Source organism: Spironucleus salmonicida, chromosome 4 (assembly GCF_000497125.1).
Source record: "Spironucleus salmonicida strain ATCC 50377 chromosome 4, whole genome shotgun sequence".
In the NCBI taxonomy this organism is placed as follows: Eukaryota; Fornicata; order Diplomonadida; family Hexamitidae; genus Spironucleus; species Spironucleus salmonicida.
The window spans coordinates 825,014-851,937 of NC_090599.1; the positions used below are offsets into that span (position 1 = coordinate 825,014).

General features: G+C 51.1%; 11 protein-coding genes, 4 non-coding genes and 3 pseudogenes across 15 annotated transcripts; 12 read left to right on the plus strand and 6 right to left on the minus strand. All coding sequences in view use genetic code 6, as the record gives it.

Moving 5' to 3' along the window:
- Window positions 1–662: 662 nt before the first annotated feature.
- On the plus strand, window positions 663–1,634 carry SS50377_24009 (uncharacterized protein; the record flags this gene model as incomplete). Its single annotated transcript, XM_067907869.1, has 1 exon — window positions 663–1,634. The coding sequence occupies one exon, from the start codon at window positions 663–665 to the stop codon at window positions 1,632–1,634; it is 972 nt and encodes a 323-aa protein (XP_067764843.1).
- A 239-nt stretch (window positions 1,635–1,873) lies between these two features.
- SS50377_24010 (Kinase, CMGC GSK) lies at window positions 1,874–2,932 on the plus strand (the record flags this gene model as incomplete). The annotated part of the gene is made up of 1 exon (XM_067907870.1): window positions 1,874–2,932. One exon carries the CDS (start codon window positions 1,874–1,876, stop codon window positions 2,930–2,932), a length of 1,059 nt encoding a protein of 352 aa, XP_067764844.1.
- Window positions 2,933–3,048: 116 nt separating this feature from the next.
- On the plus strand, window positions 3,049–3,315 carry SS50377_24011 (Cytidine deaminase; annotated as a pseudogene).
- Window positions 3,316–3,366: 51 nt separating this feature from the next.
- Window positions 3,367–3,439, plus strand: SS50377_t20035. Its single transcript has one exon. It is a non-coding gene; the product is annotated as a tRNA-Lys (tRNA).
- Window positions 3,440–3,514: 75 nt separating this feature from the next.
- Window positions 3,515–3,597, minus strand: SS50377_t20063. Its single transcript has one exon. It is a non-coding gene; the product is annotated as a tRNA-Leu (tRNA).
- Window positions 3,598–3,639: 42 nt separating this feature from the next.
- On the plus strand, window positions 3,640–4,002 carry SS50377_24012 (Transmembrane domain-containing protein; the record flags this gene model as incomplete). Its single annotated transcript, XM_067907871.1, has 1 exon — window positions 3,640–4,002. The coding sequence occupies one exon, from the start codon at window positions 3,640–3,642 to the stop codon at window positions 4,000–4,002; it is 363 nt and encodes a 120-aa protein (XP_067764845.1).
- A 36-nt stretch (window positions 4,003–4,038) lies between these two features.
- Window positions 4,039–4,236, plus strand: SS50377_24013 (uncharacterized protein; the record flags this gene model as incomplete). The annotated part of the gene is made up of 1 exon (XM_067907872.1): window positions 4,039–4,236. The coding sequence occupies one exon, from the start codon at window positions 4,039–4,041 to the stop codon at window positions 4,234–4,236; it is 198 nt and encodes a 65-aa protein (XP_067764846.1).
- Window positions 4,237–4,288: 52 nt separating this feature from the next.
- SS50377_24014 (uncharacterized protein) lies at window positions 4,289–4,738 on the minus strand (the record flags this gene model as incomplete). Its single annotated transcript, XM_067907873.1, has 1 exon — window positions 4,289–4,738. The coding sequence occupies one exon, from the start codon at window positions 4,736–4,738 to the stop codon at window positions 4,289–4,291; it is 450 nt and encodes a 149-aa protein (XP_067764847.1).
- Window positions 4,739–5,016: 278 nt separating this feature from the next.
- Window positions 5,017–7,785, minus strand: SS50377_24015 (uncharacterized protein; the record flags this gene model as incomplete). Its single annotated transcript, XM_067907874.1, has 1 exon — window positions 5,017–7,785. The coding sequence occupies one exon, from the start codon at window positions 7,783–7,785 to the stop codon at window positions 5,017–5,019; it is 2,769 nt and encodes a 922-aa protein (XP_067764848.1).
- A 1,185-nt stretch (window positions 7,786–8,970) lies between these two features.
- Window positions 8,971–9,696, plus strand: SS50377_24016 (Hypothetical protein; annotated as a pseudogene).
- Window positions 9,697–9,935: 239 nt separating this feature from the next.
- On the plus strand, window positions 9,936–10,994 carry SS50377_24017 (Kinase, CMGC GSK; the record flags this gene model as incomplete). The annotated part of the gene is made up of 1 exon (XM_067907875.1): window positions 9,936–10,994. One exon carries the CDS (start codon window positions 9,936–9,938, stop codon window positions 10,992–10,994), a length of 1,059 nt encoding a protein of 352 aa, XP_067764849.1.
- A 116-nt stretch (window positions 10,995–11,110) lies between these two features.
- SS50377_24018 (Cytidine deaminase) lies at window positions 11,111–11,377 on the plus strand (annotated as a pseudogene).
- A 51-nt stretch (window positions 11,378–11,428) lies between these two features.
- On the plus strand, window positions 11,429–11,501 carry SS50377_t20036. Its single transcript has one exon. It is a non-coding gene; the product is annotated as a tRNA-Lys (tRNA).
- Window positions 11,502–11,576: 75 nt separating this feature from the next.
- Window positions 11,577–11,659, minus strand: SS50377_t20062. Its single transcript has one exon. It is a non-coding gene; the product is annotated as a tRNA-Leu (tRNA).
- Window positions 11,660–12,064, plus strand: SS50377_24019 (Transmembrane domain-containing protein; the record flags this gene model as incomplete). The annotated part of the gene is made up of 1 exon (XM_067907876.1): window positions 11,660–12,064. One exon carries the CDS (start codon window positions 11,660–11,662, stop codon window positions 12,062–12,064), a length of 405 nt encoding a protein of 134 aa, XP_067764850.1.
- Window positions 12,065–12,100: 36 nt separating this feature from the next.
- Window positions 12,101–12,298, plus strand: SS50377_24020 (uncharacterized protein; the record flags this gene model as incomplete). Its single annotated transcript, XM_067907877.1, has 1 exon — window positions 12,101–12,298. One exon carries the CDS (start codon window positions 12,101–12,103, stop codon window positions 12,296–12,298), a length of 198 nt encoding a protein of 65 aa, XP_067764851.1.
- Window positions 12,299–12,350: 52 nt separating this feature from the next.
- On the minus strand, window positions 12,351–12,800 carry SS50377_24021 (uncharacterized protein; the record flags this gene model as incomplete). Its single annotated transcript, XM_067907878.1, has 1 exon — window positions 12,351–12,800. One exon carries the CDS (start codon window positions 12,798–12,800, stop codon window positions 12,351–12,353), a length of 450 nt encoding a protein of 149 aa, XP_067764852.1.
- A 278-nt stretch (window positions 12,801–13,078) lies between these two features.
- Window positions 13,079–15,847, minus strand: SS50377_24022 (uncharacterized protein; the record flags this gene model as incomplete). Its single annotated transcript, XM_067907879.1, has 1 exon — window positions 13,079–15,847. The coding sequence occupies one exon, from the start codon at window positions 15,845–15,847 to the stop codon at window positions 13,079–13,081; it is 2,769 nt and encodes a 922-aa protein (XP_067764853.1).
- Between the last annotated feature and the right edge of the window lie 11,077 nt (window positions 15,848–26,924).

Genomic DNA, 26,924 nt, shown 5'->3' on the forward strand with positions numbered 1-26,924 from the left:
ATTTAGTCAGTAACATAAACTGCAATTTCTATACTTTACTATATAAAGTATATTACTATATAGTTTATTAACATAAAACCAGCTACAATAATTATTATCAATAGTAATTTTTAATAGAATCGTCATATAATTTAAATGAAGCGCTTTATTTATTTTCAAAACTGATTAATACTTAAATTTTATTAATAAATGTTATTATAATTCATGATAAATAAATTTATAGGTCTAAATTGTAATTAATGAATAAAAGGATAGTTAAACCTCAAATTGGTTTAACTAATATTTATTGCTTCAAGTAAAGCTACTTAAAAATTATTCGAGGTATATTCTAAAAAAATAATTTGACTACTTTTATTTAAAGTACTAGTAACATCTTTAACTTTATAAATTTTATACGAAAGTATCACTTATATAACGCATATATACCTAATATTTTTATTAAGATTGATTTACAATATTACATTCTTCCCAGATGAAAGTTCTGAGACTATTACATACATTTTATCAAATAGCTCGGGCGTACATCCTCTAAATTTTACTCACAAGACGATTAATTCTAATTTGATTTATATACCATCTCCTTACATATACTAAAAATAAAATTATTAAAAATTATTTTTATAATTATTATATACTAAAAAGCATTTCATTTTCCGCTCAAAATGTTCTCCCAGCATTTACTCAGAGCAACTTCTCTCAATACTACACAGTCTCTATTACGCCCGTATGACGGCTCTATCCTCCGCCCCGAGCGTTCTACGATATCGCAGATGACGTTCAACGACTAAGACAGGGAATTTCAAGCAAAACTCGAAATTACGCAGCAAGAGCATCATGACCATATCATATCAACGATTGCGCAGTTTAAAGCTGAAATTGCAGCGCAGCTGGCCACGATAACGTCCTCGCTCACGGATTTGGACCGGCGAGTAAAAACCCTAGAAACGACCCAGCAGAGCACATAATATCACCAAATACCCCTCCTTCCATAACCACAACTTCCGCACCAACTTTCTACGCGATCAGACTCGTTCACAACGTCGCTAACGCTAACGCCGTCCCCGGACGTGCTGAAGCGGTTCTACCAGAGCGTTGGGCAGCAGGTCTACCGGGCAGCCACGACGGCGGCGATCGCACCGCAGGAGCTCTACGCGCATTTCGCGAGCATTTCACAGCAAGTTTACGACTTCGCAAACGACATTCCCAGGATCGCTTCAAAGCTCAACTTGAGCCTCCATTCCGCCAATTTGCAGTCCGCGTACGATCAAGTTTACGGTCAAATCCAGGCCGAAATTCTGTATTTTGTGGCGCAAACTTTCGATTTTCCGCTCCTTTTTACTCAAATTTCCGTTCCTTTTGCGCTGGAAGGGGCGTGGAAGGACGTGTTCCACTGCCAGCCGAAAGTGGGCGAGACGTACTCGCTGAGCGTCATTTTCGGTGCCGTAGCGCTGATTTTCGCGCTAAAATACAGGGCCCAGCCGCTCTAGTTTTCGGAGTGCAGCGGCACGCTGGGCGAGTTTCAGAGGAAGTTTGGGATCAAAAGCGACAAGGACCGCGGTAGCATGTGCCAGATCGTGCTGCCTCAGTGGACTGGCGGGATTCAAATTCCAGCTTATGTGAAGCTTGTGAAATGAGATTATTAATATATAATAATAGTAAAATTAAATTTTTTTACAGTAATAATTTGGATATAAAATATGATATTTTATATATAATAATAATTTTATGTAAAATTTTAAAGTGATTTATATAATACTGTAAATTGTATAATATTTGTCATTTTATCATGTATTTACTAGATTGTATAGTTATTATTATAAGTTATATAATATTTGTAAATAAATTACATTACCACTTCACTACTAGATAAAATATGGCTCAGCCGCAATTCCCAGAACTTTTTTAGGATTAAACCGTCACTATCCCATCTTCTGACCTTGGTCCAGAACTTACCTTCTAAACTGAAAGGTCTGTCGGTAGTGGATCATTTGGTGTAGTCTTCCGTGCTCGCTCTCAAGATGGGCAGCACTTAGCAATCAAAAAAGTATTCCAAGACCGCAGGTATCGCAACCGTGAGCTATAGGTAATATAGCAGCTGCATCCTCATGAATTTATAGTTAAAACGGTAAATTACTATTTCTCTACAGCGAACTCCCAGTAAAACGGATATTATCTGAATCTTATTATGTAGTACTATCCAGAAAACGCGTATCAGGTTTACCGTGGCTTTGCTAGGAACGGTAAGAAGCTTCCGCTTTCCGACATTAAGCTATACACCTATCAGTTCCTTCGGGGCCTCGCCTGGATGCACTGTTTCTAGGTCACAAACCGCGATCTTAAACCATAGAACACTTTAATTGATAGGTAGTCAGGAAGAGCTGTTCTTTGCGACCTTGGTTCTGCGAAGTAGCTCAACCCACAGGAACCCAACATCGCTTATATTTGTTCTCGCTACTATCGCGCGCCAGAGTTAGTCTTTGGATCCCGCTTCTACAGTTGTGTTATCGATGTCTGGAGTTTTGCGTGCGTGGTTGCAGAGATGATGATAGGGAGACCTCTTTTCCCTGGTCAATCCCCAATCGACCAGCTGGTTGAGATAATCAAGGTTCTTGGCCCTCCATCTTTAGTTGATCTGAAGAATATGAATCCATAACTGCGGGAGTATAATTTTCCAACCATCTAGACTACGCCTCTGGAGTAGGTGCTGGGCACCAACGATCCAGTCATCCTGGATTTCTTCAAGAACTGTCTCAGATACTCCCCAGGTCTTAGGTTTACCTGCTTCTAAGCCCTATAGCACGAGTTCTTCGATGAGGTAAGGGCGAAGAGCACTGACGACAGGCTCTTCCAGTTCAACCAGACGGAGGTGGACCAGGCCCTCACCCAGGTGGGCGTGGCGGGCGTGAACAAGCTCAAGAACGGGAGGGTGTGAATGTTGCCTTTCACTTACTGCCTGGCTCCGGACCAGCGGCCTGCGTGCTGCCTCTACTCTACTCCACTCCACTCCACTCGACCCTGGCCCTCGGCACGGGCGTCATCGTCAAGGGCTGCAACGTCGAGAATGCGGTCTCCCCCAACGGCGCCTGCGCCGAGAAGACGGCGATCGGCACCGCGGTCGCCCAGGGGCACCGCAACATCGTGGCGGTGGCGATCGTGACGAGGGACTCCGGGCTGCCCTGCGGCTCGTGCAGGCAGGTGCTGAACGAGTTCGGCGCGGACATGTGGTGCATCATGCTGAACGGCGCGGGCGAGGTCACGATGGAGATGCCGCTCACGCAGGTGCTCCCCCACGCCTTCGGCCCCAAGAACCTGCTCTGAGCTGCTTCGTCACTGGATCTGGGCGCGCGGGACCCGGACTGGAGCCAGGCCGGTGTAGCTCAGTCGGTAGAGCACAGGACTCTTAATCCTGTGGTCGCGGGTTCGAGCCCCGTCACCGGTAATTTTGTCGCGGCGCACCCCACACGAGACACGCGCGGCAAACTGCAGTCTGGGGTAAACTGCAGTCTGGGCAAATTGCATTCTGTGGGGCTCGAACCCACGCGGGATAAGTCCCATAACGGCCTTAACGTTACGCCTTAACCACTCGGCCAAAAATGCATGCCCTTCCGGGAGGACGCAGGCGCGCGCCGCCGGCCCACAATGGAGGCCTCGCTCGCCGCCGCCCTGCTCGCCCAGGACCGCCGCCTCGCCTGCCTCGTCTTCGCGGTGTCGCTCGCGCTCGCCCTCCTGGGGCTGCTCACGCTCGACTTCGCGCTGGTCTCGCTGGCCGGCCTCGTGCTCCAGGTCGGCGTCGTCTTCTTCGTCGGCCTCGGCAACTTCCAGGCGTTTCTGCAGAGCCCGGAGCAGAAGCTCGCGTTCGCACTCATGATGCTGGGCGTCCTGGCCGCGCTGAACCACTACGTCGTGGTGGGCAGCATCCTGGAGTGGGGCGCATTCCTCTACCTTTTCAGCCCCTTCAGGTCCCTCTTCAAGGCGGTGTTCCGGCTGGTGGCCGCGGGCTGACCGCAGTAGTGAGAGGAACCGCGCTCACTCGCAGGCATGTGCTCCCGCCGAGGGCTAGCGGCGCAGGCAGTGCGAGGGGGCTGGGGACCGTGCCAGCAGCTTGCTACCATTACTACCGCGGAGCAGGGACCCATCCAAGCGGTTCGCCCAGACACACGCTGGCTAGGGGTCCCGGAGTGGGGTGCGCGGCAGCTAGGACGATCGCCGAGGGAGGCGTGGCACCGCCTACTGTGACGACGGCAGGCAGCGGGTAAGGCACGACCTCAGCACCGAAAGATAAAAACTCTCACTATACGATAATGTTGTACCCGTTCTTGCGCACGCGCCTGAAGCCCCTGCAGTAGTAAACCCCGCCCAGGACTACCGCCAGGACGCTCAAGCTGGCAAGGACGAGCCATATTATGATGAACACTGGCGATGTAAGGTCGTGCTTGCTTTCCGCGGAGACGGGAATCAGCAAGTTGCCGTAAAACCCGCTGGGCTGATTCACCTCGACATATATGTCATTCCCGGAACTCAGGAACGCAAAGCACGTCGGATCCTGGCAAATGAGGATAGTTGAGATTTTATTGCTTAGAGGAACAAGCTAATCCAAGAAAACATCAGCCTGTAAAGGGATACTGATAGTAAATGCTTCGTTTTATACATAATTACAATTTTTCACATCTATTTCAATGAAAATAGAGAGTGAGGAAACGGAGGTTGTTCCTGTCAAGCAAGCAAGTAATGGCAGCATTCTGTGAGTTTCTAGTAATTATATATATCAATATTTTATATAAAATAATATAACCGATTGATACAGTTTCAATGCATTATCGCAATAAATAACCTAATAAGAATAATAATATAGACTATATATAAATTTCTTAAATTAGAATAGGAATGTATATCACTCTTAGGAAGTTTTATATTGTTGTACAGTTTTACTTGAGCAACAAATAGGAGCTGTTGATCCTCATTTGATGTATTCTGCAGTTTATCCTAAAAGCAGGCTCATCTTGCACCATTGGCTTATCACTTCCCTTCGAAATCTTTTAGTTTTCGCTGAAGCTTATTTACCGTCTCCAGCAGCTTTTGCCGCGCCTAAATCCCAAATTCTTATCCGGTGTAGGTCAGGCATATATCATAATCCATTGCAAACCTCATAGCCTCATTCTCTGGAAAATCAGAACAGAAAAATCGATAGATATATGCAAAAAATCGCATTCCAGATTCTATGCGAATTTAGGTATTGTCTGACATTAAAAATGTGGTGAAGTCATCTTTAAGCTGGTTGGCGAGGTTGGCAATTTTATTTTATTTTATAATCTTCTTGCTGAAGAAAACATACCTTATTACTGTCAAAACATTAACATCCTCAAAAATAACGTCTGTATTGGCTATAATCTCTTGTATTTTAGTGATATCGATTTAGCTTTAGTTTTAGCCTTAGGCCTTAATTTTCTTAAGTTGCATTTCATAGTTCTTCATTTGCTCGGCATAAATCGAATTTTATGTCATTGCTGTGAGCAGTTTCGAATTCAGCTCATCCTTCTTCGCATTTATTTGAGATTAGAGAATCATATTTTGCGATGATAGATTGTTTATTTGCTAGTTCAACTAAGCAATCTCCATATCCTTCACGCTCATTTCGCGATGTTGAGACGTCAGCATCTGAGAACTTTGCATGGACTCATTGAGCTCTAATTTAGTCGAGTGGAGCTCTCGTTTTAGGGTGTCATTTTCACTTATTAAGGTGATCTTAGCGGCTAAGTCGGCCTTAAGTTTATCAACATTGTCATTCAAAACAACAATTTATGCCTCCTGTGCCGATTTTATGTCCTGGATTTCTTTGCTTTTCGACGCATCTTACGCTTCCATTGACAGTTTTGCGTCTGAAATCTCTTATTACAGCTAATTTATCAATAGGATATGCTAATTTTGCTAGTGTGCCAGTTAATTCTCCAATGAGTAAATTTCCTCCTAAAATGTATCATTTTACGTTTATAGTTATTAAACTTGATCTTTTAATATACTATTAGCGTTTTCCTGGTTTTACAGATTCTGGTTAAGTAAATCTAGTTCACTGTTCTTGGAGCTTAGTATATCTTCAATTGCAGAATCCTTGCTTTCTTGCACAGACGCTATTATCTTTTCGCTTTCTTGCTGCTGGGTGGCCATCAAGTTGCGTAGCGTTTTCTCCTACTCTTAGAAAGAGATTTCCCGCTCCGCGATGGCGGTTTTCGCAGTGGTGATTTCTTTCTGCAGCTCATTGAGAAGGTTCGTATGCTGCTGCTACATGTTATGGACCACCAACTCGTGCGAATCTATTAAATTATCTCGATCTAAATGATAATTTTCATCTAATTATGCGATATGTTTTTCAAAATCGTTTCTCGCGTTCTGGTATTTTTGAATATACTAGGTACCTTAGTCTTCATTCTACTTAATTAAATCTTATATATAGTCTTTTAGTTATATGGTTTGATTCTTAAAATTTGTACTTTGTGTGATACTGGTTTCATACTCCTATTCACGCTTAATAAGATCTTGCTAGCACGTTTTTAGCTAATTTTCCAATAAGGTTATACTATTTTACAAGTCATGCACCACTGAATTTTTGCATTCTTGATCTTCTTTAGCCGCCTGCATATTAGTTGCATGTTCTGCTTTTAAGGCAGCAATCCCTGCCTCAAATTCAATCTTCTATGTTTTAATGTGGCCAGTAAGCTGATCTGCCTATTCTGAATGTTATAACAGACGCTACTCGTTTATTTTAGCGTGCTCTTATCGCATTGCGTCAAAGTTTAACTACATCTACGTTAAGAATTGTTAGGTTTCCTCCTGAATTTAGAGCACTTTCTATTAGCCAGCCTATACTAATTTGTGACAACTTTTTTCTATCTATTTTATTTCGTCGACCAACTAGCAGTTCTCGATCATCAAGCCTTCTTTTTCCTTAATCGCATTGTCATACTTGAGGGCAAGATTTTACAAATTCTCGTGCTAAAATTGGCTCTCCTGCTCTGCAGCCTATAGTTTGTGGAGAACGGCTGCCTTACTTTCTAACAAATTCTGCTGCTCTAGCTTCACAATTTCCAGCAATTCGCTGACTCTGGCAGTTTCTGCACCTTAATGGTCTAAAAGGCCTTATACGGATTTTATTCTCGAATCTAACTCTATGGTGGACTGCAAGTAGTTCTGCTTCTCTAGATCGGACTGCTCCTAAAGTTATGCGATTTTACAAAGCAGATTTTCTAGTTTTTCTTTGTGCGCCTTTTGCTGGAACTGTAGTTTATCGTCAGCAAACTTCAGCTCATTCTCCGAGTTCAGTATTGAGTTTTCCTACATTTTTTGCATCTGCGCTATTTCTTGCTACTGAAACTTCTGAAGGCTCTACTTCTCGGCTTCCAAATCTGCACTTAAACTTTGAATTTCGTCTTCGTGCTGTTTGACCTTAGTATCCATGGCAGCTTGCGATTCCTAGAGCTCTTGTTAGCATACGATTTTTAACTTGCTCTAGATTTATCTTTCGATTTCCAGTTGCTCCTAATACTCCAATTCCATTTGTTTTGTCCTTTACGCGAACTACTCTTAAAACACACTTTATTTCTTGATTTACTGGTCGGCATCGACAGCTTTCGCATCTAGCTCGCTCTTCAATGCCTAGATTTCGCTGTTCAGCCGACTGACGACACTCTAAACCTCGCTCTGTTTTTCAATCTCAGCCGCCTTGAGCTAGGACCTGCTCTATTTCATATGCAGCTTATTATTGTACTTCTCCGCTTTCAATTCCTTGGACATCTATGACAGTTCTTCTAACTGGCTTTTGACTTCGTTTTGCAGCTGCTTTTAGCAGTATTTTTGCTCACGCAAGCTGGGTAAGGTTCACGCAAGCTGGTCGGCTCACGCAAGCTGGTCGGCTCACGCAAACTGGGTAAGGCTCACGCAAGCTGGGTAGGTCACGCAAGCTGGTCGGCTCACGCAAGCTGGGTAAGGTTCACGCAAGCTGGTCGGCTCACGCAAGCTGGGTAAGGCTCACGCAAGCTGGGTAAGGTTCACGCAAGCTGGTCGGCTCACGCAAGCTGGGTAAGGTTCACGCAAGCTGGTCGGCTCAGCAAGCTGGGTAAGGCCGCAGCTGGGTAAGGGGGGGCAGGGGGTGGTCACGCAAGCTGGTGGTCACGCAAGCTGGGGGCAGTGGTCGGCTCACGCAAGCTGGGTAAGGTCACGCAAGCTGGGTGGTCACGCAAGCTGGTCGGCTCACGCAAGCTGGGTAAGGTTCACGCAAGCTGGTCGGCTCACGCAAGCTGGGTAAGGCAGCGGTCGGCTCACGCAAGCTGGGTAAGGTTCACGCAAGCTGGTCGGCTCACGCAAGCTGGGTAAGGCTCACGCAAGCTGGGTAAGGTTCACGCAAGCTGGTCGGCTCAGCAGCTGGGTAAGGCTCACGCAAGCTGGGTAAGGTTCACGCAAGCTGGTCGGCTCACGCAAGCTGGGTAAGGTCAGCAAGCTGGTCGGCTCACGCAAGCTGGGTAAGGGGGGGGCTCAGCAGCTGGGTAAGGTCACGCAAGCTGGTCGGCTCACGCAAGCTGGGTAAGGCTCACGCAAGCTGGGTAAGGTTCACGCAAGCTGGTCGGCTCACGCAAGCTGGGTAAGGTTCACGCAAGCTGGTCGGCTCACGCAAGCTGGGTAGGCTCACGCAAGCTGGGTAAGGTTCACGCAAGCTGGTCGGCTCACGCAAGCTGGGTAAGGTCACGCAAGCTGGTCGCTCACGCAAGCTGGGTAAGGTTCACGCAAGCTGGTCGGCTCACGCAGCTGGGTAAGGTTCACGCAAGCTGGTCGGCTCACGCAAGCTGGGTAGGTTATGGTCCTCACGCAAGCTGGGTAAGGTTCACGCAAGCTGGGTCGGCTCACGCAAGCTGGGTAAGGCTTCACGCAAGCTGGGTCAAGGCTCACGCAAGCTGGGTAAGGCTCACGCAAGCTGGGTAAGGTTCACGCAATTTGGACCGGCGAGTAAAAACCCTAGAAACGACCCAGCAGAGCACATAATATCACCAAATACCCCTCCTTCCATAACCACAACTTCCGCACCAACTTTCTACGCGATCAGACTCGTTCACAACGTCGCTAACGCTAACGCCGTCCCCGGACGTGCTGAAGCGGTTCTACCAGAGCGTTGGGCAGCAGGTCTACCGGGCAGCCACGACGGCGGCGATCGCACCGCAGGAGCTCTACGCGCATTTCGCGAGCATTTCACAGCAAGTTTACGACTTCGCAAACGACATTCCCAGGATCGCTTCAAAGCTCAACTTGAGCCTCCATTCCGCCAATTTGCAGTCCGCGTACGATCAAGTTTACGGTCAAATCCAGGCCGAAATTCTGTATTTTGTGGCGCAAACTTTCGATTTTCCGCTCCTTTTTACTCAAATTTCCGTTCCTTTTGCGCTGGAAGGGGCGTGGAAGGACGTGTTCCACTGCCAGCCGAAAGTGGGCGAGACGTACTCGCTGAGCGTCATTTTCGGTGCCGTAGCGCTGATTTTCGCGCTAAAATACAGGGCCCAGCCGCTCTAGTTTTCGGAGTGCAGCGGCACGCTGGGCGAGTTTCAGAGGAAGTTTGGGATCAAAAGCGACAAGGACCGCGGTAGCATGTGCCAGATCGTGCTGCCTCAGTGGACTGGCGGGATTCAAATTCCAGCTTATGTGAAGCTTGTGAAATGAGATTATTAATATATAATAATAGTAAAATTAAATTTTTTTACAGTAATAATTTGGATATAAAATATGATATTTTATATATAATAATAATTTTATGTAAAATTTTAAAGTGATTTATATAATACTGTAAATTGTATAATATTTGTCATTTTATCATGTATTTACTAGATTGTATAGTTATTATTATAAGTTATATAATATTTGTAAATAAATTACATTACCACTTCACTACTAGATAAAATATGGCTCAGCCGCAATTCCCAGAACTTTTTTAGGATTAAACCGTCACTATCCCATCTTCTGACCTTGGTCCAGAACTTACCTTCTAAACTGAAAGGTCTGTCGGTAGTGGATCATTTGGTGTAGTCTTCCGTGCTCGCTCTCAAGATGGGCAGCACTTAGCAATCAAAAAAGTATTCCAAGACCGCAGGTATCGCAACCGTGAGCTATAGGTAATATAGCAGCTGCATCCTCATGAATTTATAGTTAAAACGGTAAATTACTATTTCTCTACAGCGAACTCCCAGTAAAACGGATATTATCTGAATCTTATTATGTAGTACTATCCAGAAAACGCGTATCAGGTTTACCGTGGCTTTGCTAGGAACGGTAAGAAGCTTCCGCTTTCCGACATTAAGCTATACACCTATCAGTTCCTTCGGGGCCTCGCCTGGATGCACTGTTTCTAGGTCACAAACCGCGATCTTAAACCATAGAACACTTTAATTGATAGGTAGTCAGGAAGAGCTGTTCTTTGCGACCTTGGTTCTGCGAAGTAGCTCAACCCACAGGAACCCAACATCGCTTATATTTGTTCTCGCTACTATCGCGCGCCAGAGTTAGTCTTTGGATCCCGCTTCTACAGTTGTGTTATCGATGTCTGGAGTTTTGCGTGCGTGGTTGCAGAGATGATGATAGGGAGACCTCTTTTCCCTGGTCAATCCCCAATCGACCAGCTGGTTGAGATAATCAAGGTTCTTGGCCCTCCATCTTTAGTTGATCTGAAGAATATGAATCCATAACTGCGGGAGTATAATTTTCCAACCATCTAGACTACGCCTCTGGAGTAGGTGCTGGGCACCAACGATCCAGTCATCCTGGATTTCTTCAAGAACTGTCTCAGATACTCCCCAGGTCTTAGGTTTACCTGCTTCTAAGCCCTATAGCACGAGTTCTTCGATGAGGTAAGGGCGAAGAGCACTGACGACAGGCTCTTCCAGTTCAACCAGACGGAGGTGGACCAGGCCCTCACCCAGGTGGGCGTGGCGGGCGTGAACAAGCTCAAGAACGGGAGGGTGTGAATGTTGCCTTTCACTTACTGCCTGGCTCCGGACCAGCGGCCTGCGTGCTGCCTCTACTCTACTCCACTCCACTCCACTCGACCCTGGCCCTCGGCACGGGCGTCATCGTCAAGGGCTGCAACGTCGAGAATGCGGTCTCCCCCAACGGCGCCTGCGCCGAGAAGACGGCGATCGGCACCGCGGTCGCCCAGGGGCACCGCAACATCGTGGCGGTGGCGATCGTGACGAGGGACTCCGGGCTGCCCTGCGGCTCGTGCAGGCAGGTGCTGAACGAGTTCGGCGCGGACATGTGGTGCATCATGCTGAACGGCGCGGGCGAGGTCACGATGGAGATGCCGCTCACGCAGGTGCTCCCCCACGCCTTCGGCCCCAAGAACCTGCTCTGAGCTGCTTCGTCACTGGATCTGGGCGCGCGGGACCCGGACTGGAGCCAGGCCGGTGTAGCTCAGTCGGTAGAGCACAGGACTCTTAATCCTGTGGTCGCGGGTTCGAGCCCCGTCACCGGTAATTTTGTCGCGGCGCACCCCACACGAGACACGCGCGGCAAACTGCAGTCTGGGGTAAACTGCAGTCTGGGCAAATTGCATTCTGTGGGGCTCGAACCCACGCGGGATAAGTCCCATAACGGCCTTAACGTTACGCCTTAACCACTCGGCCAAAAATGCATGCCCTTCCGGGAGGACGCAGGCGCGCGCCGCCGGCCCACAATGGAGGCCTCGCTCGCCGCCGCCCTGCTCGCCCAGGACCGCCGCCTCGCCTGCCTCGTCTTCGCGGTGTCGCTCGCGCTCGCCCTCCTGGGGCTGCTCACGCTCGACTTCGCGCTGGTCTCGCTGGCCGGCCTCGTGCTCCAGGTCGGCGTCGTCTTCTTCGTCGGCCTCGGCAACTTCCAGGCGTTTCTGCAGAGCCCGGAGCAGAAGCTCGCGTTCGCACTCATGATGCTGGGCGTCCTGGCCGCGCTGAACCACTACGTCGTGGTGGGCAGCATCCTGGAGTGGGGCGCATTCCTCTACCTTTTCAGCCCCTTCAGGTCCCTCTTCAAGGCGGTGTTCCGGCTGGTGGCCGCGGGCTGACCGCAGTAGTGAGAGGAACCGCGCTCACTCGCAGGCATGTGCTCCCGCCGAGGGCTAGCGGCGCAGGCAGTGCGAGGGGGCTGGGGACCGTGCCAGCAGCTTGCTACCATTACTACCGCGGAGCAGGGACCCATCCAAGCGGTTCGCCCAGACACACGCTGGCTAGGGGTCCCGGAGTGGGGTGCGCGGCAGCTAGGACGATCGCCGAGGGAGGCGTGGCACCGCCTACTGTGACGACGGCAGGCAGCGGGTAAGGCACGACCTCAGCACCGAAAGATAAAAACTCTCACTATACGATAATGTTGTACCCGTTCTTGCGCACGCGCCTGAAGCCCCTGCAGTAGTAAACCCCGCCCAGGACTACCGCCAGGACGCTCAAGCTGGCAAGGACGAGCCATATTATGATGAACACTGGCGATGTAAGGTCGTGCTTGCTTTCCGCGGAGACGGGAATCAGCAAGTTGCCGTAAAACCCGCTGGGCTGATTCACCTCGACATATATGTCATTCCCGGAACTCAGGAACGCAAAGCACGTCGGATCCTGGCAAATGAGGATAGTTGAGATTTTATTGCTTAGAGGAACAAGCTAATCCAAGAAAACATCAGCCTGTAAAGGGATACTGATAGTAAATGCTTCGTTTTATACATAATTACAATTTTTCACATCTATTTCAATGAAAATAGAGAGTGAGGAAACGGAGGTTGTTCCTGTCAAGCAAGCAAGTAATGGCAGCATTCTGTGAGTTTCTAGTAATTATATATATCAATATTTTATATAAAATAATATAACCGATTGATACAGTTTCAATGCATTATCGCAATAAATAACCTAATAAGAATAATAATATAGACTATATATAAATTTCTTAAATTAGAATAGGAATGTATATCACTCTTAGGAAGTTTTATATTGTTGTACAGTTTTACTTGAGCAACAAATAGGAGCTGTTGATCCTCATTTGATGTATTCTGCAGTTTATCCTAAAAGCAGGCTCATCTTGCACCATTGGCTTATCACTTCCCTTCGAAATCTTTTAGTTTTCGCTGAAGCTTATTTACCGTCTCCAGCAGCTTTTGCCGCGCCTAAATCCCAAATTCTTATCCGGTGTAGGTCAGGCATATATCATAATCCATTGCAAACCTCATAGCCTCATTCTCTGGAAAATCAGAACAGAAAAATCGATAGATATATGCAAAAAATCGCATTCCAGATTCTATGCGAATTTAGGTATTGTCTGACATTAAAAATGTGGTGAAGTCATCTTTAAGCTGGTTGGCGAGGTTGGCAATTTTATTTTATTTTATAATCTTCTTGCTGAAGAAAACATACCTTATTACTGTCAAAACATTAACATCCTCAAAAATAACGTCTGTATTGGCTATAATCTCTTGTATTTTAGTGATATCGATTTAGCTTTAGTTTTAGCCTTAGGCCTTAATTTTCTTAAGTTGCATTTCATAGTTCTTCATTTGCTCGGCATAAATCGAATTTTATGTCATTGCTGTGAGCAGTTTCGAATTCAGCTCATCCTTCTTCGCATTTATTTGAGATTAGAGAATCATATTTTGCGATGATAGATTGTTTATTTGCTAGTTCAACTAAGCAATCTCCATATCCTTCACGCTCATTTCGCGATGTTGAGACGTCAGCATCTGAGAACTTTGCATGGACTCATTGAGCTCTAATTTAGTCGAGTGGAGCTCTCGTTTTAGGGTGTCATTTTCACTTATTAAGGTGATCTTAGCGGCTAAGTCGGCCTTAAGTTTATCAACATTGTCATTCAAAACAACAATTTATGCCTCCTGTGCCGATTTTATGTCCTGGATTTCTTTGCTTTTCGACGCATCTTACGCTTCCATTGACAGTTTTGCGTCTGAAATCTCTTATTACAGCTAATTTATCAATAGGATATGCTAATTTTGCTAGTGTGCCAGTTAATTCTCCAATGAGTAAATTTCCTCCTAAAATGTATCATTTTACGTTTATAGTTATTAAACTTGATCTTTTAATATACTATTAGCGTTTTCCTGGTTTTACAGATTCTGGTTAAGTAAATCTAGTTCACTGTTCTTGGAGCTTAGTATATCTTCAATTGCAGAATCCTTGCTTTCTTGCACAGACGCTATTATCTTTTCGCTTTCTTGCTGCTGGGTGGCCATCAAGTTGCGTAGCGTTTTCTCCTACTCTTAGAAAGAGATTTCCCGCTCCGCGATGGCGGTTTTCGCAGTGGTGATTTCTTTCTGCAGCTCATTGAGAAGGTTCGTATGCTGCTGCTACATGTTATGGACCACCAACTCGTGCGAATCTATTAAATTATCTCGATCTAAATGATAATTTTCATCTAATTATGCGATATGTTTTTCAAAATCGTTTCTCGCGTTCTGGTATTTTTGAATATACTAGGTACCTTAGTCTTCATTCTACTTAATTAAATCTTATATATAGTCTTTTAGTTATATGGTTTGATTCTTAAAATTTGTACTTTGTGTGATACTGGTTTCATACTCCTATTCACGCTTAATAAGATCTTGCTAGCACGTTTTTAGCTAATTTTCCAATAAGGTTATACTATTTTACAAGTCATGCACCACTGAATTTTTGCATTCTTGATCTTCTTTAGCCGCCTGCATATTAGTTGCATGTTCTGCTTTTAAGGCAGCAATCCCTGCCTCAAATTCAATCTTCTATGTTTTAATGTGGCCAGTAAGCTGATCTGCCTATTCTGAATGTTATAACAGACGCTACTCGTTTATTTTAGCGTGCTCTTATCGCATTGCGTCAAAGTTTAACTACATCTACGTTAAGAATTGTTAGGTTTCCTCCTGAATTTAGAGCACTTTCTATTAGCCAGCCTATACTAATTTGTGACAACTTTTTTCTATCTATTTTATTTCGTCGACCAACTAGCAGTTCTCGATCATCAAGCCTTCTTTTTCCTTAATCGCATTGTCATACTTGAGGGCAAGATTTTACAAATTCTCGTGCTAAAATTGGCTCTCCTGCTCTGCAGCCTATAGTTTGTGGAGAACGGCTGCCTTACTTTCTAACAAATTCTGCTGCTCTAGCTTCACAATTTCCAGCAATTCGCTGACTCTGGCAGTTTCTGCACCTTAATGGTCTAAAAGGCCTTATACGGATTTTATTCTCGAATCTAACTCTATGGTGGACTGCAAGTAGTTCTGCTTCTCTAGATCGGACTGCTCCTAAAGTTATGCGATTTTACAAAGCAGATTTTCTAGTTTTTCTTTGTGCGCCTTTTGCTGGAACTGTAGTTTATCGTCAGCAAACTTCAGCTCATTCTCCGAGTTCAGTATTGAGTTTTCCTACATTTTTTGCATCTGCGCTATTTCTTGCTACTGAAACTTCTGAAGGCTCTACTTCTCGGCTTCCAAATCTGCACTTAAACTTTGAATTTCGTCTTCGTGCTGTTTGACCTTAGTATCCATGGCAGCTTGCGATTCCTAGAGCTCTTGTTAGCATACGATTTTTAACTTGCTCTAGATTTATCTTTCGATTTCCAGTTGCTCCTAATACTCCAATTCCATTTGTTTTGTCCTTTACGCGAACTACTCTTAAAACACACTTTATTTCTTGATTTACTGGTCGGCATCGACAGCTTTCGCATCTAGCTCGCTCTTCAATGCCTAGATTTCGCTGTTCAGCCGACTGACGACACTCTAAACCTCGCTCTGTTTTTCAATCTCAGCCGCCTTGAGCTAGGACCTGCTCTATTTCATATGCAGCTTATTATTGTACTTCTCCGCTTTCAATTCCTTGGACATCTATGACAGTTCTTCTAACTGGCTTTTGACTTCGTTTTGCAGCTGCTTTTAGCAGTATTTTTGCTCACGCAAGCTGGGTAAGGTTCACGCAAGCTGGTCGGCTCACGCAAGCTGGTCGGCTCACGCAAACTGGGTAAGGCTCACGCAAGCTGGGTAAGGTTCACGCAAGCTGGTCGGCTCACGCAAGCTGGGTAAGGTTCACGCAAGCTGGTCGGCTCACGCAAGCTGGGTAAGGCTCACGCAAGCTGGGTAAGGTTCACGCAAGCTGGTCGGCTCACGCAAGCTGGGTAAGGTTCACGCAAGCTGGTCGGCTCACGCAAGCTGGGTAAGGCTCACGCAAGCTGGGTAAGGTTCACGCAAGCTGGTCGGCTCACGCAAGCTGGGTAAGGTTCACGCAAGCTGGTCGGCTCACGCAAGCTGGGTAAGGTTCACGCAAGCTGGTCGGCTCACGCAAGCTGGGTAAGGCTCACGCAAGCTGGGTAAGGTTCACGCAAGCTGGTCGGCTCACGCAAGCTGGGTAAGGTTCACGCAAGCTGGTCGGCTCACGCAAGCTGGGTAAGGCTCACGCAAGCTGGGTAAGGTTCACGCAAGCTGGTCGGCTCACGCAAGCTGGGTAAGGCTCACGCAAGCTGGTCGGCTCACGCAAGCTGGGTAAGGTTCACGCAAGCTGGTCGGCTCACGCAAGCTGGGTAAGGCTCACGCAAGCTGGTCGGCTCACGCAAGCTGGGTAAGGCTCACGCAAGCTGGGTAAGGTTCACGCAAGCTGGTCGGCTCACGCAAGCTGGGTAAGGCTCACGCAAGCTGGTCGGCTCACGCAAGCTGGGTAAGGTTCACGCAAGCTGGTCGGCTCACGCAAGCTGGGTAAGGCTCACGCAAGCTGGTCGGCTCACGCAAGCTGGGTAAGGTTCACGCAAGCTGGTCGGCTCACGCAAGCTGGGTAAGGCTCACGCAAGCTGGTCGGCTCACGCAAGCTGGGGTCAGAGCTGGTAAGGTCACGCAAGCTGGTCGGCTCACGCAAGCTGGGTAAGGCTCACGCAAGCTGGTCGGCTCACGCAAGCTGGGTAAGGCTCACGCAAGCTGGGTAAGGTTCACGCAAGCTGGTCGGCTCACGCAAGCTGGGTAAGGTTCACGCAAGCTGGTCGGCTCACGCAAGCTGGGTAAGGCTCACGCAAGCTGGGTAAGGTTCACGCAAGCTGGTCGGCTCACGCAAGCTGGGTAAGGCTCACGCAAGCTGGGTAAGGTTCACGCAAGCTGGTCGGCTCACGCAAGCTGGGTAAGGTTCACGCAAGCTGGTCGGCTCACGCAAGCTGGGTAAGGTTCACGCAAGCTGGTCGGCTCACGCAAGCTGGGTAAGGTTCACGCAAGCTGGTCGGCTCACGCAAGCTGGGTAAGGTTCACGCAAGCTGGTCGGCTCACGCAAGCTGGGTAAGGCTCACGCAAGCTGGGTAAGGCTCATGCAAACTGGGTAAGGTTCACGCAAGCTGGGTAAGGTTCACGCAAGCTGGGTAAGGCTCACGCAAGCTGGTCGGCTCATGCAAACTGGTCGGCTCACGCAAGCTGGTCGGCTCACGCAAGCTGGGTAAGGCTCATGCAAACTGGTCGGCTCACGCAAGCTGGGTAAGGCTCATGCAAACTGGTCGGCTCACGCAAGCTGGTCGGCTCACGCAAGCTGGGTAAGGCTCATGCAAACTGGTCGGCTCACGCAAGCTGGTCGGCTCACGCAAGCTGGGTAAGGTTCACGCAAGCTGGGTAAGGTTCACGCAAGCTGGGTAAGGTTCACGCAAGCTGGTCGGCTCACGCAAGCTGGGTAAGGCTCATGCAAACTGGTCGGTTCACGCAAGCTGGTCGGTTCACGCAAGCTGGTCGGCTCACGCAAGCTGGGTAAGGCTCATGCAAACTGGTCGGTTCACGCAAGCTGGTCGGTTCACGCAAGCTGGTCGGCTCACGCAAGCTGGGTAAGGTTCACGCAAGCTGGGTAAGGCTCATGCAAACTGGTCGGCTCACGCAAGCTGGGTAAGGTTCATGCAAACTGGTCGGCTCATGCAAGCTGGGTAAGGTTCACGCAAGCTGGGTAAGGCTCATGCAAACTGGGTAAGGCTCACGCAAGCTGGGTAAGGTTCACGCAAGCTGGGTAAGGCTCATGCAAACTGGTCGGCTCACGCAAGCTGGGTAAGGCTCATGCAAACTGGTCGGCTCACGCAAGCTGGTCGGCTCACGCAAGCTGGGTAAGGCTCATGCAAACTGGTCGGCTCACGCAAGCTGGTCGGCTCACGCAAGCTGGGTAAGGTTCATGCAAACTGGTCGGCTCATGCAAGCTGGGTAAGGTTCACGCAAGCTGGGTAAGGCTCATGCAAACTGGTCGGCTCACGCAAGCTGGTCGGCTCACGCAAGCTGGGTAAGGTTCACGCAAGCTGGGTAAGGCTCATGCAAACTGGTCGGCTCATGCAAACTGGTCGGCTCACGCAAGCTGGTCGGCTCACGCAAGCTGGGTAAGGTTCACGCAAGCTGGGTAAGGCTCATGCAAACTGGTCGGCTCACGCAAGCTGGGTAAGGCTCATGCAAACTGGTCGGCTCACGCAAGCTGGTCGGCTCACGCAAGCTGGGTAAGGTTCATGCAAACTGGTCGGCTCATGCAAGCTGGGTAAGGTTCACGCAAGCTGGGTAAGGCTCATGCAAACTGGGTAAGGCTCACGCAAGCTGGGTAAGGTTCACGCAAGCTGGGTAAGGCTCATGCAAACTGGTCGGCTCACGCAAGCTGGGTAAGGCTCATGCAAACTGGTCGGCTCACGCAAGCTGGTCGGCTCACGCAAGCTGGGTAAGGCTCATGCAAACTGGTCGGCTCACGCAAGCTGGTCGGCTCACGCAAGCTGGGTAAGGCTCATGCAAACTGGTCGGCTCACGCAAGCTGGGTAAGGTTCACGCAAGCTGGGTAAGGTTCACGCAAGCTGGTCGGCTCACGTAAGCTGGGTAAGGCTCATGCAAGCTGGGTAAGGCTCATGCAAACTGGTCGGCTCACGCAAGCTGGGTAAGGCTCATGCAAACTGGTCGGCTCACGCAAGCTGGGTAAGGTTCACGCAAGCTGGTCGGCTCACGCAAGCTGGGTAAGGCTCATGCAAACTGGTCGGCTCATGCAAACTGGTCGGCTCACGCAAGCTGGTCGGCTCACGCAAGCTGGGTAAGGTTCATGCAAACTGGTCGGCTCACGCAAGCTGGGTAAGGTTCACGCAAGCTGGGTAAGGCTCATGCAAACTGGTCGGCTCACGCAAGCTGGGTAAGGTTCACGCAAGCTGGTCGGCTCACGCAAGCTGGGTAAGGCTCATGCAAACTGGTCGGCTCATGCAAACTGGTCGGCTCACGCAAGCTGGGTAAGGTTCACGCAAGCTGGTCGGCTCACGCAAGCTGGGTAAGGCTCATGCAAACTGGTCGGCTCACGCAAGCTGGGTAAGGTTCACGCAAGCTGGTCGGCTCACGCAAGCTGGTCGGCTCACGCAAGCTGGGTAAGGTTCACGCAAGCTGGGTAAGGCTCATGCAAACTGGTCGGCTCACGCAAGCTGGTCGGCTCACGCAAGCTGGTCGGTTCACGCAAGCTGGGTAAGGTTCACGCAAGCTGGTCGGTTCACGCAAGCTGGGTAAGGCTCACGCAAGCTGGTCGGCTCACGCAAGCTGGTCGGTTCACGCAAGCTGGGTAAGGTTCACGCAAGCTGGTCGGCTCACGCAAGCTGGTCGGTTCACGCAAGCTGGGTAAGGTTCACGCAAGCTGGTCGGCTCACGCAAGCTGGGTAAGGTTCACGCAAGCTGGTCGGCTCACGCAAGCTGGGTAAGGTTCACGCAAGCTGGGTAAGGTTCACGCAAGCTGGTCGGCTCACGCAAGCTGGTCGGTTCACGCAAGCTGGGTAAGGCTCACGCAAGCTGGGTAAGGCTCATGCAAACTGGTCGGCTCACGCAAGCTGGTCGGCTCACGCAAACTGGTCGGCTCACGCAAGCTGGTCGGCTCACGCAAGCTGGGTAAGGCTCATGCAAACTGGTCGGTTCACGCAAGCTGGGTAAGGTTCATGCAAACTGGTCGGCTCACGCAAGCTGGTCGGCTCATGCAAACTGGTCGGCTCACGCAAGCTGGGTAAGGTTCACGCAAGCTGGGTAAGGTTCACGCAAGCTGGGTAAGGTTCACGCAAGCTGGTCGGCTCACGCAAGCTGGGTAAGGCTCATGCAAACTGGTCGGTTCACGCAAGCTGGTCGGTTCACGCAAGCTGGTCGGCTCACGCAAGCTGGGTAAGGTTCACGCAAGCTGGGTAAGGTTCACGCAAGCTGGGTAAGGCTCATGCAAACTGGGTAAGGTTCATGCAAACTGGTCGGCTCACGCAAGCTGGGTAAGGTTCACGCAAGCTGGTCGGTTCACGCAAGCTGGGTAAGGCTCATGCAAGCTGGTCGGCTCACGCAAGCTGGTCGGCTCACGTAAGCTGGGTAAGGCTCACGCAAGCTGGGTAAGGCTCATGCAAGCTGGGTAAGGCTCATGCAAGCTGGTCGGCTCACGCAAGCTGGTCGGTTCACGCAAGCTGGGTAAGGTTCATGCAAGCTGGGTAAGGTTCACGCAAGCTGGTCGGCTCACGCAAGCTGGTCGGCTCACGCAAGCTGGGTAAGGCTCATGCAAACTGGTCGGCTCACGCAAGCTGGGTAAGGTTCACGCAAGCTGGTCGGCTCACGCAAGCTGGTCGGCTCACGCAAGCTGGGTAAGGCTCATGCAAGCTGGTCGGCTCACGCAAGCTGGTCGGCTCACGCAAGCTGGGTAAGGTTCACGCAAGCTGGTCGGCTCACGCAAACTGGTCGGCTCACGCAAGCTGGTCGGCTCACGCAAGCTGGGTAAGGCTCATGCAAGCTGGTCGGCTCACGCAAGCTGGTCGGCTCACGCAAGCTGGGTAAGGTTCACGCAAGCTGGTCGGCTCACGCAAGCTGGTCGGCTCACGCAAGCTGGGTAAGGCTCATGCAAACTGGTCGGCTCACGCAAGCTGGTCGGCTCACGCAAGCTGGGTAAGGTTCACGCAAGCTGGGTAAGGTTCACGCAAGCTGGGTAAGGTTCACGCAAGCTGGTCGGCTCACGCAAGCTGGGTAAGGCTCATGCAAACTGGTCGGTTCACGCAAGCTGGTCGGTTCACGCAAGCTGGTCGGCTCACGCAAGCTGGGTAAGGTTCACGCAAGCTGGTCGGTTCACGCAAGCTGGGTAAGGCTCACGCAAGCTGGGTAAGGCTCATGCAAACTGGTCGGCTCACGCAAGCTGGTCGGCTCACGCAAGCTGGGTAAGGCTCATGCAAACTGGTCGGTTCACGCAAGCTGGTCGGTTCACGCAAGCTGGTCGGCTCACGCAAGCTGGGTAAGGTTCACGCAAGCTGGTCGGTTCACGCAAGCTGGGTAAGGCTCATGCAAACTGGTCGGCTCACGCAAGCTGGGTAAGGCTCATGCAAACTGGTCGGCTCACGCAAGCTTGGTAAGGCTCACGCAAGCTGGGTAAGGCTCATGCAAACTGGTCGGCTCACGCAAGCTGGTCGGCTCACGCAAGCTGGGTAAGGCTCATGCAAACTGGTCGGTTCACGCAAGCTGGTCGGTTCACGCAAGCTGGTCGGCTCACGCAAGCTGGGTAAGGTTCACGCAAGCTGGTCGGTTCACGCAAGCTGGGTAAGGCTCATGCAAACTGGTCGGCTCACGCAAGCTGGGTAAGGCTCATGCAAACTGGTCGGCTCACGCAAGCTTGGTAAGGCTCATGCAAACTGGGTAAGGTTCACGCAAGCTGGGTAAGGTTCACGCAAGCTGGGTAAGGTTCACGCAAGCTGGTCGGCTCACGCAAGCTGGGTAAGGCTCATGCAAGCTGGGTAAGGTTCACGCAAGCTGGTCGGCTCACGCAAGCTGGGTAAGGCTCATGCAAACTGGTCGGTTCACGCAAGCTGGTCGGTTCACGCAAGCTGGTCGGCTCACGCAAGCTGGGTAAGGTTCACGCAAGCTGGTCGGCTCACGCAAGCTGGGTAAGGTTCACGCAAGCTGGTCGGCTCACGCAAGCTGGTCGGCTCACGCAAGCTGGGTAAGGTTCATGCAAACTGGTCGGTTCACGCAAGCTGGTCGGTTCACGCAAGCTGGGTAAGGTTCACGCAAGCTGGTCGGCTCACGCAAGCTGGGTAAGGTTCATGCAAACTGGTCGGCTCATGCAAGCTGGGTAAGGTTCACGCAAGCTGGGTAAGGCTCATGCAAACTGGTCGGCTCACGCAAGCTGGTCGGCTCACGCAAGCTGGGTAAGGTTCACGCAAGCTGGGTAAGGCTCATGCAAACTGGTCGGCTCACGCAAGCTGGGTAAGGCTCATGCAAACTGGTCGGCTCACGCAAGCTGGTCGGCTCACGCAAGCTGGGTAAGGTTCATGCAAACTGGTCGGCTCATGCAAGCTGGGTAAGGTTCACGCAAGCTGGGTAAGGCTCATGCAAACTGGGTAAGGCTCACGCAAGCTGGGTAAGGTTCACGCAAGCTGGGTAAGGCTCATGCAAGCTGGGTAAGGTTCACGCAAGCTGGGTAAGGCTCATGCAAACTGGTCGGCTCACGCAAGCTGGTCGGCTCACGCAAGCTGGGTAAGGTTCACGCAAGCTGGGTAAGGCTCATGCAAACTGGTCGGCTCACGCAAGCTGGGTAAGGCTCATGCAAACTGGTCGGCTCACGCAAGCTGGTCGGCTCACGCAAGCTGGGTAAGGTTCATGCAAACTGGTCGGCTCATGCAAGCTGGGTAAGGTTCACGCAAGCTGGGTAAGGCTCATGCAAACTGGTCGGCTCACGCAAGCTGGTCGGCTCACGCAAGCTGGGTAAGGCTCATGCAAACTGGTCGGCTCACGCAAGCTGGGTAAGGCTCATGCAAACTGGTCGGCTCACGCAAGCTGGGTAAGGCTCATGCAAACTGGTCGGCTCACGCAAGCTGGGTAAGGCTCATGCAAACTGGTCGGCTCACGCAAGCTGGGTAAGGCTCATGCAAACTGGTCGGCTCACGCAAGCTGGGTAAGGCTCATGCAAACTGGTCGGCTCACGCAAGCTGGGTAAGGCTCATGCAAACTGGTCGGCTCACGCAAGCTGGTCGGCTCACGCAAGCTGGGTAAGGCTCATGCAAGCTGGTCGGCTCACGCAAGCTGGTCGGCTCACGCAAGCTGGGTAAGGCTCATGCAAACTGGTCGGCTCACGCAAGCTGGTCGGCTCACGCAAGCTGGGTAAGGCTCATGCAAACTGGTCGGCTCACGCAAGCTGGGTAAGGCTCATGCAAACTGGTCGGCTCACGCAAGCTGGTCGGCTCACGCAAGCTGGGTAAGGCTCATGCAAACTGGTCGGCTCACGCAAGCTGGGTAAGGCTCATGCAAACTGGTCGGCTCACGCAAGCTGGGTAAGGCTCATGCAAACTGGTCGGCTCACGCAAGCTGGGTAAGGCTCATGCAAACTGGTCGGCTCACGCAAGCTGGGTAAGGCTCATGCAAACTGGTCGGCTCACGCAAGCTGGTCGGCTCACGCAAGCTGGGTAAGGCTCATGCAAGCTGGTCGGCTCACGCAAGCTGGGTAAGGCTCACGCAAGCTGGTCGGCTCACGCAAGCTGGGTAAGGTTCACGCAAGCTGGTCGGCTCACGCAAGCTGGGTAAGGTTCACGCAAACTGGTCGGCTCACGCAAGCTGGGTAAGGTTCACGCAAGCTGGGTAAGGTTCACGCAAGCTGGTCGGCTCACGTAAGCTGGGTAAGGCTCATGCAAACTGGTCGGCTCACGCAAGCTGGTCGGCTCACGCAAGCTGGGTAAGGCTCATGCAAACTGGTCGGCTCATGCAAGCTGGGTAAGGTTCACGCAAGCTGGGTAAGGCTCATGCAAACTGGGTAAGGCTCACGCAAGCTGGGTAAGGTTCACGCAAGCTGGGTAAGGCTCATGCAAACTGGTCGGCTCACGCAAGCTGGGTAAGGCTCATGCAAACTGGTCGGCTCACGCAAGCTGGTCGGCTCACGCAAGCTGGGTAAGGTTCACGCAAGCTGGGTAAGGTTCACGCAAGCTGGTCGGCTCACGTAAGCTGGGTAAGGCTCATGCAAACTGGTCGGCTCACGCAAGCTGGTCGGCTCATGCAAACTGGTCGGCTCACGCAAGCTGGGTAAGGTTCACGCAAGCTGGGTAAGGTTCACGCAAGCTGGGTAAGGTTCACGCAAGCTGGGTAAGGCTCATGCAAACTGGGTAAGGTTCATGCAAACTGGTCGGCTCACGCAAGCTGGGTAAGGTTCACGCAAGCTGGTCGGTTCACGCAAGCTGGGTAAGGCTCATGCAAGCTGGTCGGCTCACGCAAGCTGGGTAAGGTTCACGCAAGCTGGTCGGCTCACGCAAGCTGGGTAAGGCTCATGCAAACTGGTCGGTTCACGCAAGCTGGTCGGTTCACGCAAGCTGGGTAAGGCTCATGCAAGCTGGTCGGCTCACGCAAGCTGGGTAAGGCTCATGCAAACTGGTCGGTTCACGCAAGCTGGTCGGTTCACGCAAGCTGGTCGGCTCACGCAAGCTGGGTAAGGTTCACGCAAGCTGGTCGGTTCACGCAAGCTGGGTAAGGCTCATGCAAACTGGTCGGCTCACGCAAGCTGGGTAAGGCTCATGCAAACTGGTCGGCTCACGCAAGCTTGGTAAGGCTCATGCAAACTGGGTAAGGTTCACGCAAGCTGGGTAAGGTTCACGCAAGCTGGGTAAGGTTCACGCAAGCTGGTCGGCTCACGCAAGCTGGGTAAGGCTCATGCAAGCTGGGTAAGGTTCACGCAAGCTGGTCGGCTCACGCAAGCTGGGTAAGGCTCATGCAAACTGGTCGGTTCACGCAAGCTGGTCGGTTCACGCAAGCTGGTCGGCTCACGCAAGCTGGGTAAGGTTCACGCAAGCTGGTCGGCTCACGCAAGCTGGGTAAGGTTCACGCAAGCTGGTCGGCTCACGCAAGCTGGTCGGCTCACGCAAGCTGGGTAAGGTTCATGCAAACTGGTCGGTTCACGCAAGCTGGTCGGTTCACGCAAGCTGGGTAAGGTTCACGCAAGCTGGTCGGCTCACGCAAGCTGGGTAAGGTTCATGCAAACTGGTCGGCTCATGCAAGCTGGGTAAGGTTCACGCAAGCTGGGTAAGGCTCATGCAAACTGGTCGGCTCACGCAAGCTGGTCGGCTCACGCAAGCTGGGTAAGGTTCACGCAAGCTGGGTAAGGCTCATGCAAACTGGTCGGCTCACGCAAGCTGGGTAAGGCTCATGCAAACTGGTCGGCTCACGCAAGCTGGTCGGCTCACGCAAGCTGGGTAAGGTTCATGCAAACTGGTCGGCTCATGCAAGCTGGGTAAGGTTCACGCAAGCTGGGTAAGGCTCATGCAAACTGGGTAAGGCTCACGCAAGCTGGGTAAGGCTCATGCAAACTGGTCGGCTCACGCAAGCTGGTCGGCTCACGCAAGCTGGGTAAGGCTCATGCAAACTGGTCGGCTCACGCAAGCTGGTCGGCTCACGCAAGCTGGGTAAGGCTCATGCAAACTGGTCGGCTCACGCAAGCTGGGTAAGGCTCATGCAAACTGGTCGGCTCACGCAAGCTGGGTAAGGCTCATGCAAACTGGTCGGCTCACGCAAGCTGGGTAAGGCTCATGCAAACTGGTCGGCTCACGCAAGCTGGGTAAGGCTCATGCAAACTGGTCGGCTCACGCAAGCTGGGTAAGGCTCATGCAAACTGGTCGGCTCACGCAAGCTGGGTAAGGCTCATGCAAACTGGTCGGCTCACGCAAGCTGGTCGGCTCACGCAAGCTGGGTAAGGCTCATGCAAGCTGGTCGGCTCACGCAAGCTGGTCGGCTCACGCAAGCTGGGTAAGGCTCATGCAAACTGGTCGGCTCACGCAAGCTGGTCGGCTCACGCAAGCTGGGTAAGGCTCATGCAAACTGGTCGGCTCACGCAAGCTGGGTAAGGCTCATGCAAACTGGTCGGCTCACGCAAGCTGGGTAAGGCTCATGCAAACTGGTCGGCTCACGCAAGCTGGGTAAGGCTCATGCAAACTGGTCGGCTCACGCAAGCTGGGTAAGGCTCATGCAAACTGGTCGGCTCACGCAAGCTGGTCGGCTCACGCAAGCTGGGTAAGGCTCATGCAAGCTGGTCGGCTCACGCAAGCTGGGTAAGGCTCACGCAAGCTGGTCGGCTCACGCAAGCTGGGTAAGGTTCACGCAAGCTGGTCGGCTCACGCAAGCTGGGTAAGGTTCACGCAAACTGGTCGGCTCACGCAAGCTGGGTAAGGTTCACGCAAGCTGGGTAAGGTTCACGCAAGCTGGTCGGCTCACGTAAGCTGGGTAAGGCTCATGCAAACTGGTCGGCTCACGCAAGCTGGTCGGCTCACGCAAGCTGGGTAAGGCTCATGCAAACTGGTCGGCTCATGCAAGCTGGGTAAGGTTCACGCAAGCTGGGTAAGGCTCATGCAAACTGGGTAAGGCTCACGCAAGCTGGGTAAGGTTCACGCAAGCTGGGTAAGGCTCATGCAAACTGGTCGGCTCACGCAAGCTGGGTAAGGCTCATGCAAACTGGTCGGCTCACGCAAGCTGGTCGGCTCACGCAAGCTGGGTAAGGTTCACGCAAGCTGGGTAAGGTTCACGCAAGCTGGTCGGCTCACGTAAGCTGGGTAAGGCTCATGCAAACTGGTCGGCTCACGCAAGCTGGTCGGCTCATGCAAACTGGTCGGCTCACGCAAGCTGGGTAAGGTTCACGCAAGCTGGGTAAGGTTCACGCAAGCTGGTCGGCTCACGCAAGCTGGGTAAGGCTCATGCAAACTGGTCGGTTCACGCAAGCTGGTCGGTTCACGCAAGCTGGTCGGCTCACGCAAGCTGGGTAAGGTTCACGCAAGCTGGGTAAGGTTCACGCAAGCTGGGTAAGGCTCATGCAAACTGGGTAAGGTTCATGCAAACTGGTCGGCTCACGCAAGCTGGGTAAGGTTCACGCAAGCTGGTCGGTTCACGCAAGCTGGGTAAGGCTCATGCAAGCTGGTCGGCTCACGCAAGCTGGGTAAGGTTCACGCAAGCTGGTCGGCTCACGCAAGCTGGGTAAGGCTCA